The 12,893-nt window shown below is 30.6% G+C and overlaps 3 protein-coding genes across 3 annotated transcripts; all 3 read left to right on the top strand.

The window, feature by feature from the left end:
• The first annotated feature begins 2,301 nt into the window (after positions 1–2,301).
• On the top strand, positions 2,302–2,875 carry LOC129912412 (larval cuticle protein 65Ag1-like). The gene is made up of 2 exons (XM_055990626.1): positions 2,302–2,516; positions 2,586–2,875. The coding sequence occupies exons 1-2, from the start codon at positions 2,392–2,394 to the stop codon at positions 2,782–2,784; spliced, it is 324 nt and encodes a 107-aa protein (XP_055846601.1). The 5' UTR covers positions 2,302–2,391; the 3' UTR covers positions 2,785–2,875.
• A 2,617-nt stretch (positions 2,876–5,492) lies between these two features.
• On the top strand, positions 5,493–6,164 carry LOC129912411 (larval cuticle protein 65Ag1-like). The gene is made up of 2 exons (XM_055990625.1): positions 5,493–5,801; positions 5,900–6,164. Exons 1-2 carry the CDS (start codon positions 5,677–5,679, stop codon positions 6,096–6,098), a joined length of 324 nt encoding a protein of 107 aa, XP_055846600.1. The 5' UTR covers positions 5,493–5,676; the 3' UTR covers positions 6,099–6,164.
• Positions 6,165–10,449: 4,285 nt separating this feature from the next.
• LOC129912410 (endocuticle structural protein SgAbd-6-like) lies at positions 10,450–10,898 on the top strand. Its single transcript, XM_055990624.1, has 2 exons — positions 10,450–10,611; positions 10,671–10,898. Exons 1-2 carry the CDS (start codon positions 10,484–10,486, stop codon positions 10,837–10,839), a joined length of 297 nt encoding a protein of 98 aa, XP_055846599.1. The 5' UTR covers positions 10,450–10,483; the 3' UTR covers positions 10,840–10,898.
• The last annotated feature ends 1,995 nt before the right edge of the window (positions 10,899–12,893 follow it).

Here is a 12,893-nt window from a genome sequence, read left to right as displayed (position 1 = left end):
AAAATTTTTTTTAAAAAATCGTTATTAACGGTACCTGCCATAGGACCGCTGTTTTCAAATCGGATTTTCTACAAAACTATTTATTGTATTTCAACGAAATTTTTTATACAAAAGCATTTATATAGTTTAAATATAAGCCAAAAATAAAATTTTGAAAAAAATAATTTTTGGATTTTTAAAAAAATTTTGAAAATTTTTTTTTGAAAAATCAAATTTTCGAAAACGGGACATTGAATTTTTTTGAAATTTTGTTTTTAGATGTTGATTAGTTATTTCTACAAAATGGCATACCAGTTTTATTTTTAAACTTTTTTTTCAAAAAATTATTTATAAAAAATTAGTTTTTAAAAAAACGGCTCTAACGATTTTGAAAATTTTTTTTCTAAAAACGCACCTTAATATATCAAATAAAACTGCATACTTGTTTTGTGGGGCGATTTAATTTCAGATATTGTTTTTTTTTTTTTGAAAAATGAATTTTATTTTATTTTTGTTTTTTTTTTTTTTGTTTTTATGTACCTACATTTCCCAAGTTTCTATATAAAAAGTCTTAAAAAATTAAGCAACTTCAACTCTAAGAGCAAGTTCGTGCGACCCAGTCGTGCATTTTATTTTTTTGCAAATTGTTTATTTTGCTTGTTTGTTTTTCTTTTTTTGTATCTAAGGTTTGTTTGGACTTATGTTTTGATTGTAACATTGTTAAAGCAATAGACGAATAAAAAAAAAAGTGTCTGAATTCACATCAAACAAAAGAGAGCCAAACGTCAAATGTGTGCAATGTATGTTTTAAGTGTTTCAAGCTGAGAAAAAGTTAATCGTGTTTGGAAATAAATGAGTGCTTTGAGCTTAAACGAGTCCATATTTTCAACATGTCTTAAACTATAAGTAATAAAACTTGGCAAAAAGTCTGTTTTTGGGTTAAGAACCAAGGATAAAAAAGTCTATAAAAAAAGTTGTGTGGAAGGGTGTTTTTTCGCGGAAAAGAAGGAGGCGTTTAAGGTTTGGGGTTTTTGGGACCAATTACAGATTTTGCTGTCTCTTCGAAAAAACCCCCTTTTGCCTGATTTTTTTTTTTTATAAAAACTCCCTATTCTTGCTTTCTATCCCAAATTCAATGTTTTTACTAAATTTCACTAAGGGTGGCCGATCATTTTTGTTTTCACTCAAAAAAACACCTTTTTAACAATGATATTCGTAAAGACACTTTACATTCTTGTTTCTTATCTCAAAAGTAACATAATTGCTAAATTTCAATAGGGTACTAGTATTAATCACTTTTTCAAATGTACTTACATTTTCTCTACACCTAAAACAAACACCCTTTCACATGAAAAAAATGTATAGACTTATTTTATTCGTAAGTCCCATAGGAAGGATAACTTTTTTAATAAATTTTGTAAAGGTAACTTTTATATGTACCTACCATTGATTTTATCGGACCTTCATGCCGAATTTTATCAGTGTAGCATGTATTTCGGTTATATTTTAGCTCTTGAAATCGAATAGCAAGCACCCTTGTTTTTAATCGGCTATAACTTTTCTTAAAGCAATCGTATTGACTTTATTTTTATGTTCTTAGATTCAGCATAAAAAAATACCTTAAAAACATGTCATACCTATGATGATATTCCATCTAAAACATTTTTGATCACTATATTTTTGTCCCTCCCCCCCTTTTGTGCGCGAAAACAAAAACCCTTCCACCCAACTTTTTTGTATAGACTTTTTTATCCTTGGTTCTTATCCCAAAAACATACTTTTTACCAAGTTTTATGAGTGCAACAATTTTTTATTTTTTAAATGCCTATTTTACCTGTACTAATAGCAAAAACACCAATTTTGATTCAGCAGTTTGTAAGCGAGTATACAACTCTGCACAATTGTGTTGTTTTTTTTTTTTTTCCTTAAGAGGAATATGAATTTAAAAAACGACATCCGACATGAGATAGTGCATATCTCTGTTCATTATGGCAAGCCTAAATAATTTCAGTGTAGTCCAAAAACTTAAATTTATGAAGTTTTCATTTCAATCATCATGTGAACCTAACAAATGACCTTGAGACTTCCAAAAAAAAATTGTCAATTCAGCACAAAAACACAACCAAACAGATTTATCTTATATGCTTCTCATATCTTTCACTCCTTTTCAAAATTCGTCACTAATAATTCGCAAAAATTATGCGTGCGCACATGTATACACAAGTAGGGCTAGCTTAACCGGTTGAATTAGCTGCCAAATAAAATATTATTAATTCCTCATTAGTTATTTGCATTTGAAATTTTTTTCCTAATGTTGGCGATTATAAAATGATGAGGGATTGCCTGTTGTAAGTCATTCAAGTCTTTGGTTTACTTCAGCAAGCATCCAACCCCCAATCAAACAATCTCAACATGAAATTCGTCATTGTTTTCGTTGCTCTTTTCGGTTTGGCTTTGGCCGCTCCACCATCCGCATCCGGAGAAGCTTCCATCGTCCGTTCAGACTCTGAAGTAGGACCACAAAGCTACAACTACGCGTAAGTTACCTTTAACTTTTGGTCCTTGTGACATTTGAAATTAATTTTATATATTTTTTTTTTGAACAGTGTTGAAACCAGCGATGGCAAGTCTGCCAGCGAAGAAGGTCACATTGAAAACCTTGGAGCCGAAGATGAGGCTATCGCAGTCAAGGGTCAATTCAGCTACATCGGTGATGATGGTGTCACCTACCAAGTCAGCTACATCGCCGACAAGAACGGTTTCCAACCCTCCGGTGCTCATTTGCCAGTTGCCCCAGAAGTCTAAGTTTAAAAATTGACTTTTTGTGATTTGTTTACCCTGACTATTTATTGTTATATTTTGTCATCAAATGAGAAAATTACCAATGATAAGACTTGTTGCCTAGTCCTAGTGAAATAAAGAAAAATATTGTATAATTTTTGTTTTTCAATTCAAATTAATCAAGAGTATACACCAAACCTTAGTCCAATGAAAAGCTCCACTTCTGATGTTGTTTTATAAATCCGGGTACTAAAAAATTAAAATTTAGATAATAGAAACATGGATCAGTTTCAGTTCTTAACCTTCACAATTAATTAACTTAATGTGCTTAGTAAACCAGAAATCTCAAAGTCTTGACGAAGAAGTCAAGCTTTGGGAATTTTTGCAAAAACCCTTCAACCTTGATCAAGGTTGAAGTCAATTCGAAATCTGATACGCAATTCCCTTTTATAATTATTATTCAAGAATATTCAAATAAGCTGCAAATTTTATTCAAAAACAAAACAAAAAAAGTAGTTAAAAAACAAAAATCTTTTAACCACAAATTCGCCTTTAAATGTGAAAATGTTTGGAAGTTTACTAACAATTTAGTATTTTATAGCCAATTAAGTAACTATGACGCGAGTATTTTTAGCAAGAAAGAGTTGAATAAATTTGAATTGGGTTCTCTGTAGAAATTCCTCTAGAACAGCTTCCTAAAGCCAGAGAATTCCATATTTTAGTTGCAAAAAGGAAGTGAATTTTGAATTAAATTTTTTTCTTTCCTCGAAATTGTATCTTTGGAAAACAAAATTTGTTGAGCAAAAATTAATTTTGTAACTCCACTCAGTCATTTTCTTTTTCAATTTAAAGTTTAAAAAGATGAAATTTAAATTTTTTTGGATTTTGAATTTTGATATTAACAAAACCTTGAATATCCAAGTTTGTGGAGTTGAAAAACATTTAAAAAGCTACGAATTTGGAGGTCAGCCAAACCTATTTAAATTTGTAATAAGTTCAGATTTTGTTCGCTAACTTCAAACTTATTTCGACTGAAAATTCAATAACTCAAAAACCATTTCAAAGCAATTGCTGAGATTATTTTTTTATTTCGACGAAACTGACAAAACATGTAAAATATTATTTTGGAAACCATTAGTGAAATAGGGATGTTTTAATATTAACTTTGAAGACGTAACAGAAAAAAGCATTTTAAAAATAAAAAATCGAGTTATTTCGTATTTGCGGTTTTGACAACGTTGCGTTTGACACTCTTATCCGAAAACTTTGGATGTTCATTTGACCGTTATTATGAATAACTTTATCAAAAATTAAAATCAACAAAATCCTCTACAGAGTCTAAAAAGTTCATGGGCTATTTGATAGTTAATATAAGACACTGTGGCGTATAAATATATTTTTTCGATGGATTTTTTGGATTACTTTGTTTTTATATTTTTGGTTAAGAAATATGTTGATAATTGAAAAATGCTGCTTGCTTGTTGTATAGTCTTTTCCGATGTAAATGTACTTTTTCAATTTTTAAATTTAAAAAAACTAGAAGACATAGAAATAGTTTTCAAAAAGGTATTTAATGTGAATAAGTTAATTATTTCAGAACCAATTTATTGAAATCATTTGGTTTGAAATAAATAACTCGATTTAAAATTTTAATAAAGCATTGAATTATGGTTCTCAAAAAAAAGTATATATATGTAGTTCTTTTTTTGACTAAACTAAAAAAAAAAAATTTATAATTTTGATCTCTAACCCTCACTTGTGCTGCAGAATGCTCTCTGCCTATTGAAGAACTATTACCAGACTAAGGGCTGGCGAACGTCTAACTCAAAATGTTTTATACGGTTTGAAATTTGATGCGTAAATTTGTTGAACTATCGTGAATAAGGAAACCGACACCTACTTGAAGAATGTGGGTCTGGAGTTGTAGACACTTACATAACGCCGCCTTTCATTGATACCAAACTCATTCCTGTACACCGGTGGCTAAAAATCTTCTTGTAAAATGCAAGAAAAATAAATAAATCTGTCAAAACAAAAATAAAACTTAAGGAAACTTATTCTTAGAACATAACTTTGCAACTTCTTTAGCTATATTAAGAAGATAACTTAAAAAAAAACTTGCTAGAACTTGTTTTGCCAAAAACTAAATGGTAGAGTTTTTTGCACGTGCCAGAGTAGCTAAATAAAAATCTAATTAAAAAACATATCAGTTTTTTGCTCAAAAAAGTTCAAGAATGGTTATATATTTCTACTTTGTTGAAACAACTCCTGAAATAAGAAATAATGGACTTAAACAGTAAATTTTTAGTTCTTTTATAGTGGAAAGTTATAACTCTTTTCCTCATGCCTACCTCAAGAATGCCTTGCCCTTGTATAGTTTGAGGCATTTGTAACTCAGCGACCGGTTTTTACGTTTCAAGTTCGAAAATGTGCGCCTAGTAACTCCAAAAAAAATCATTACAATGGTATTATTGTTGATTTATTTATATCGATATAAAATAAACTGGATTAAAAGTGAATCTTTAACTAATTGATTGATTTTAATGAAATCGATACAACCAAAGGCCTTTGAAGATCACATACAAACCAGAATCAAGAAAAATAAACTACATATCATCAATATTTCACGCATAATTTACAAAGAAAATTAGTTTTTTTGTGCGTGATGTAGTCCTACACATTATAGCCAAATAAATTCAAAGTTTACATACCGGTCCAATAAAATCTCAAAATTTGCATTGTTAATAAGGTGATAATTTTTAATTTTACCCTATGCCTATACTTACGCACCATAGATTTTGACCATCAATGACTTTTGCCATTTGACTATAAATTGATGCGGTGTTAGAAGTTACAAATCACTCAGTCTCTAGCTTTCAACGGTCTAGCACTACCAAAAACCCCAAAAATCTCAACATGAAATTCGTCATTGTTTTCGTTGCCCTTTTCGGTTTGGCTTTGGCCGCTCCACCACAATCTGCTGCTGACGCTACCGTCCTCCGCTCAGAATCCGAAGTAGGACCTGAAAGCTACTCATACGCGTAAGTAAACATAACTGTCACCTTCTAACTTTAAGTCTTTGTCAAAATTCTAAAAATTGAAATTAATTATAATCTTTTTTTTTTTTTTTCAAAAACAGTGTTGAAACCAGCGATGGCAAATCTGCCAGCGAAGACGGTCACTTGGAGAACATTGGCTCAGAAGATGAAGCTATTGCCGTCAAGGGACAATTCAGCTACGTCGGTGACGATGGTGTCACTTACTCCGTCAGCTACATCGCCGACAAGAACGGTTTCCAACCCTCAGGTGCTCATTTGCCAGTTGCCCCATCTGCTTAAGTGATTATCCTTCCCTCTGAAATCTTCACCTAATTATTGTTGACTCTTTTCTGTTGAGGATAAGGTCAATGATGAAATTGTTAACTAGTTTAAGAAATATGAAATGAAAAAAATCTAAAAAAAAATGTACAAAGTTTTTTCTATTGACGTTATTAATTTAAAGGGTAGTGCAGTTTTTATGGTATAGTTTTTATGGTATATATAAATAGATTGTATAGTCTTTGCTAGCCACTCTACTCTCTCATTTTAAGATGTTACATATGCATATGTTTACACAGCACACAAGAAAGCCACTTAATGTCTATATTGAATAGTATTTCAATTTATTACAGTTTTAGTTTGTCTCAAAACTTTTTTTCTGCGGACAACCGTTTCTCCACAATTTTGCATCAAACACAATTTTCTTCGTTTTTTTCAGTTGTTTTTTACACTTTCATATCATTTTATTAAAAAAAAAACACGTTAAAGAGTATTAATTTTGTGTGCTTTTTATTAAAGCCCAGTTTTTTTTCATAAAAAAATAAGTTTTATGTCATAAAAAAGGCTACTGAAAGTAATTAAAAAAAGTAAACAAACTGAGTGAATTAAAAAAAAAAAATAATTTTTAAATACAAAATTAATTTTAAATGAATTAAAAACTTTTTTCTGAGCTATTGTGGTTAAGAAAAGAACAAATAGATAAAGCTCAGAAAAAGTTTTAATTCATTTAAATTAATTTTGTATTTAAAAATTATTTTTTTTTAATTCACTCAGTTTGTTTATTTTTTTCAGTTACTTTTTTATGAAATAAAAATTATTTTTTTTTTGAAAATAAACTGGGCTTTAATAAAAAGCACAAAAAATTAATACTCATTAACGTGTTTTTTTGAATAAAATGATATGAAAGTGTAAAAAACAACTGAAAAAAACGAAGAAAATTGTGTTTGATGCAAAATTGTGGAGAAACGGTTGTCCGCAGAATAAAAGTTTTGAGACAAACTAAAACTGTAATAAATTCTTGATTGGTTGTAAAAAAAATCTTTCGAATGAAACGTAGTTTGGCAAAGATAAGGCCAGTTAAAGGACAAGAGAGCAAAAATCATAAAAACCGTGGTAACTCGAAAACGGGACGAAAACGAGAAAATTACCTCTTAAGTTTTTCGACTTAAAATTACCTCAGGAATCCATGGTTCTCATTTGGGGCGGTGACTGTGGGACACCCTGTATAATACAGTCAAATAAGGTGATAAAAGAGGTTAACCTCGGAGTTAATGCTAATAGAATTTTTTTCTTGCTCAATACCTTCGTGTTAGCATTCTATAGCATACCTCAAAAGTCTAGAAAAATCTCATGTCCGCAAGTCGCGATTTTCAAGGTCAAAGCGCGAAATAGAGATTTTCAATATCTAAAATCAAGGCAATCTAACGTCTCTGAAAAAAGTTATATTTGTTTTTCATCTGTCAACCTATATTATTATAACAGTTGCAATCTTACCTACTACCAAAAAACCCTTAAAAGTTATGGTAGAGGAACCAAATTTTGCATGAGGGTTTTCATATCCATTATCATTAAGAATCAAAACAAAATGCAATGAAAAAACATATAAATCTATGAACAAATGGTATTTTTGGAGAAAGGGTAAATTTTAGGATATGCACTTAAAAAACATCCTCGTACAGTCTTGGAATTAGTTCAAATAGGCTAATTTTTTGGTTTCTATGTTTGTTTGGATATTCTATAATTTATGTCAAAAATCTAAAAAAATCTCATGTCGGAGTTAGGGACTCTCTTTGTTAGTTCGTTTAGAAAAAAAAAAACAAAGGAGAATGGTCAAATCTGTATGGAACGTGGACGTTACGCGGCCATAAATGAATTTTTTATTTTATGATGTAACTAAGTCCTACATAATGTTGTGCAAGAGTTTTATCCTTCTGGCGTTCTTCAGAAACGGATACAATGCATTATTGCATCTAAAATTTTATGTAGATTGTCGCAATGTTGTAACTTGAATAAGTGTTTTAAGTGCAAAATATGATGCTCTGTCATTTTCCCTGAGCCTGAAGAAATTTATCTTGAATATGCAACCAATAGAACCCAAACTATAAGCTTTTTAAAACAACAATTTCGAGTCAATTTTGAGAGTTTTTTATTCAAGTTTTTGTTAGTTTGAATAGTTTGAAAACTCTCGAACTAAATCTCGAAGTTGTTGGATTAAAATCTTGTATTATGAGTTCTATTGGTCATATATTCAACATTAACCCTAGTTTACGGCACGCAAAATAATGCAATAACCAAACTTGGGGTTCGAGCGAACCCCAAAGCTTTTATGCACCTCTAATTGTTCATTTTCAACAATTTGATGCATTGTCTCTTTCTGTTATTGATTAAGGTGACAGTTGCGGTGTCTTTTTATGATAACACGTGTTTGGTTTTGAGAAAATATAATAAAAATTGTTGAAAATAGTCCATTTTAAGTCTTGGGGTTCGCATGAACCCCAAGTTTGGTTTGTGACTTTTTTTCAGAAAAAAATTCCAGAAAATTATATAAAATCGCTTTTATGGAAAAAATACAAAAAACGTAAACAAAAATGAATTTCGTTAACTGAGTTTTCATCCCAGGTTGAAAAAACGATTTAGAAAAAAGTTATAACCATTTAAACATGCGTGGGGGTTCGCACGAACCCCAATCCGTAAACTAGGGTTAAGGAAAAATAATAGAGCAACATATTTTATATATAAAATAAAAATATAAATCAATTTGGCCTTTACACACTGAACGATGCATTAACAATTCTTATATTTCAATATTATTTTAAACTAAAAGAATGTAACCTTTTTTGTGTTAACTTGATTGAGAATTTAAGAATTAAAAAAAGGCTTTTTCCTATAAATCTTCAAATAAAAGTTTTTATATTGACATTTATTCTTCTGAAAGTGTAACTGACGATTGAAAAATCAGGGCTTAATTGAATTATTTTGAAATTTAAAAAAGTTTACTTAAAACAAAAATTAAAAAAAAAATCTTAAAACATAGTCCAAAAAGTGGCAGTAATTAAGCACTTTTAGACGTAATTATTAATTATGCTCTTCTATTTTTTTTTGTTCAAGTTAGCAAAATTTTTGACATTTTCCCTATTTATTTTCATACAAAGTTGGCTTTTTGGTGATATATTGTTTCCCACTATGTTTTAAAACAGAGATAAAAAAGATGAAAGATGGTAAAAACTGTGCTAACTCAAATAAAAATCCAAGAAATAGCATAATTAAAGTTCTAAAAGTGCTTTTTACTACTTTGGCACTTTTTGGACTTTGATTTTCAAAATTTTTGATTTTTTGTTTTCATTAAATATGATCAGTTATACTTAAATACAAGATCGAACATCTTTTTGACATCAAATAAGCTAAATTTCTAGCTAATATATGTACAGTTTCGAAAAAGATTCTATACCCGCTTATTCTGTCCACTAAATAGCACCATTTTGAACAGAAGCTTTTTCGTATTTTTCATACTAATATGTTTCAGTGTACTAAATTTCATGACTTTTCGTCCAGAAATGCCTTTGCAACGCCAAAAAGCACCAAAGGCTTATATGGTAAAAATAATAATTTACCAAAAATAGTATAAAAGCGTAAAAGCAAGAAAAAAAAAGGATTTTTGCAATATTTTTCGGCAGATCGACAAAAAGGGGGTCTAGTTCTAACCTTCACAGAATACCGAGTAAAGTAAAATCATCTCCCTTAAATACTTTCATACATGGCCTTGGATTAAAGCACACCTTAAACCCATCAACAAAATCTTTTGAATTGAGTATTTTCGGAAGAATAGAACTTCTCTTTACGTACTCAATAAGTCAAGGTTTTTTTAATAATACCAGAAACCAAATACATCAAATCATCATTCAATTTAAAAACCGCTAACGAATGCATCAAAGCTTTTTAATAATTCAAACAAAGTCATAAATTAATTTTGCACAGGTAGAGAACAATAAAACTCTATTAATACGAGACAGGCAATAAGTCTCTTCGATGACCAATTTTTTGACAATCAATAAATATATTCATTGGCTATTTATTAAAATAAAAATATTTAATTTTTGGTAATTTGTATTTCTATTATATGTTTTTTTTTTCTTTGTCTTTTAACATTAACTTGCCATTGTGGTTGTTTGTTTTTCCTTTTATTATTTTTTGTTTGTATAGAAAATATGAAAAACAAATTAATAAAACATTTAATAATCTTATCTCATTTATTATAACCTTTTGGAAATTATTAGTCAAACTTTGACATTATTTTTATTTGAAGTCATCATATTTTTTTGGTGAAAACCAAACAAAAATCATATAAATATGAAGAGTTGCTTCGATGAAGATATCAATTTAGTTCCAACAAACATTCCACTATCAACATGAAATTCGTTATTGTTTTCGTTGCTTTGATTGCAGTCTGCTCAGGAGCAGCTATTTCCAGTGATGCAGAAGCTACTGTCCTCCGTGATAATCGTAAGAACGATGGAATCAATGGTTACGAATTTAAGTAAGTCGCTAAATTTTTGTTGAGTTTTTAACGAAGATTAAAAAATGTATTTCTTATAGTTTCGAGACCAGTAATGGCATTAATCGTAATGAAGCTGGAGTTTTGAAGCCAGTTGGAGAAGTTAATGTTATCACTGTATCGGGAGATGCTTCATGGATAGCACCAGACGGTACTCCAGTGAACTTTAAATTCACAGCTGATGAAAATGGATTCCATCCAATTGCTTAAGCTGAATAATCAAATCAACAAACATTTGTGATTTAAAATTAGTATTTTATAATTTAATAAAGAAGCAAGTAAGCGTATTGCTTAAAATAATAATTTTCTTATTTATGTTGTGATCCCTTAGGTGAAGCCTTTAAACTCTGAGTAGCCCAGTAAGAATATAGATTTTTTTAAGGAACCTTAAGGATCATTTTTGTTATACAGGTGATTTACAATTTTTTTAAAATTAGTACTTTCTTTAAAATCGCCTCGGAGGCTTAGTAGGTACTAGATGATTTTTTTATAGTCGGTCGTATAAATTTATATATGCATATGCATTAGTGTGTGTCAAAATGGTAAAGTATGGAATTTTCAAATGTAATAGCTTTTAAAAGTTGCATTGCTTATTATAATTAAATCCTGGGTTTAAAAATTTCATTTTAATTAATATCTTTGGCTCGCTCAAAATATAGGAATAAATCGAAGAAATTTGTATTTAGGTACCTATAAAGATTTTTGAAATATATGTTTTTTTTCCACGTGGAAGATAATTCCAAGAAAAGACTTTTAAGCTTATTTTAGTTGGAATTGACCACTTAGTAAAGAAGCTTCGAAATAATAAGCGAAGGAAAAAAAAACATCATTTTTTCATAAAAAATCGTTTTTTTCTTAACAACTTCAACCGATTTGAGCGAGCCAAAGGCGAACGATATTATAATTTTTTTTACATATTATTAAACCTTATGCCCTAATAAAAGTTTTGACCACTATTAGATTGCAAAATTAGAGTACTTTTTTTCGGCCATACAAAATAGACACACCCTAATATGCATACACTCCGCGTTTTGAACAAAGGCACACATTTTACAAAAGATTTTACTAAGATTATCGGTTTGGATTTGTGAAGAGTAGCTTATAATATAAAAAACAATAACGGGTCTAGTGGACGGAGAATTTTTCAGGACTTTTCACAAATTGTAAACCACCTCAATACCGACATGAATACCTACCGTGTGTGTTCACACGTTCGTGACAATTTTCTTCATTAATAAAAGCTCAAAAGAGCAGACACAGAAACCGATATTGTTTTATTTTCCGTGTTCCAAAAGTGTCCCAAACGCGTCCCGAGTGTGTCCCGAGTGTGTTGCGAACGTGTCCCGAATGTGTCCGAACGTGTCCCGAAGGTGTTCTGAATGTGTCGCGAACGTGTCCCGAATAAGTCCCAAATGTGTCCCGAATGTGTACCGAACGTATCCCGAGTGTGTTGCGAACGTGTCCTGAACGTTTCCCTAACGTGCCCCGAATAAGTTCCAAAAGTGTCCCGAATGTGTCCCGAACGTGTCTATTGTTTTTTAAAATTAAAATTAATTTTTTTTTTAATAAAAATTTTTTTTGCATAAATTTCATAAAATAAATGAAACCAAAAAGGTTCTCTAGGTAATTTAAGGAAAAAAAAGATATGGGAGTAACAGACAATCTTCCATCATTTAAGCGATAAATGCAATTTTCTTAGAAACTGCCTTCAAACACAAACAAAATATATTGGACACAACGGCAACACCCATAATATTTACATACACGTTTTTAATAAGCCAGAATCTCGTTTCTTTCTGTAAAATTTAGATACACTGAATTTAATCAAGAGTTTTTGGAGAATGGTCCTCAACTCAGGATTTTGAAAAAAAAAAATGTTATTAAAGAATTTTAAATGGCTTTTATTCAAACTTTTTCGTAGTAAAATATGAATTTGTTTTCAAATTTTTTTTTTTGCATCTTCTTTTTTGGGACATCTTGGGAACATGCTCGGGACATCTTCGGGACATGCTCGGGACATCTTCGGGACATCTTCGGGACATGCTCGGACATCTTCGGGACATGCTCGGGACATCTTCGGGACATCTTCGGGACATGCTCGGGACATCTTCGGGACATGCTCGGGACATCTTCGGGACATCTTCGGGACATCTTCGGGACATCTTCGGGACATGCTCGGAACATCTTCGGGACATCTTCGGGACTTCTTCAGGACATGCTCGGGACATCTTCGGGACATCTTCGGGACATGTTCGTGACATCTT

This window comes from Episyrphus balteatus, chromosome 2 (genome assembly GCF_945859705.1).
Source record: "Episyrphus balteatus chromosome 2, idEpiBalt1.1, whole genome shotgun sequence".
Taxonomy (NCBI): domain Eukaryota; kingdom Metazoa; phylum Arthropoda; class Insecta; order Diptera; family Syrphidae; genus Episyrphus; species Episyrphus balteatus.
Note: the sequence above shows the minus strand (reverse complement) of the source record. Positions and strands in the feature narration are given on the sequence as shown.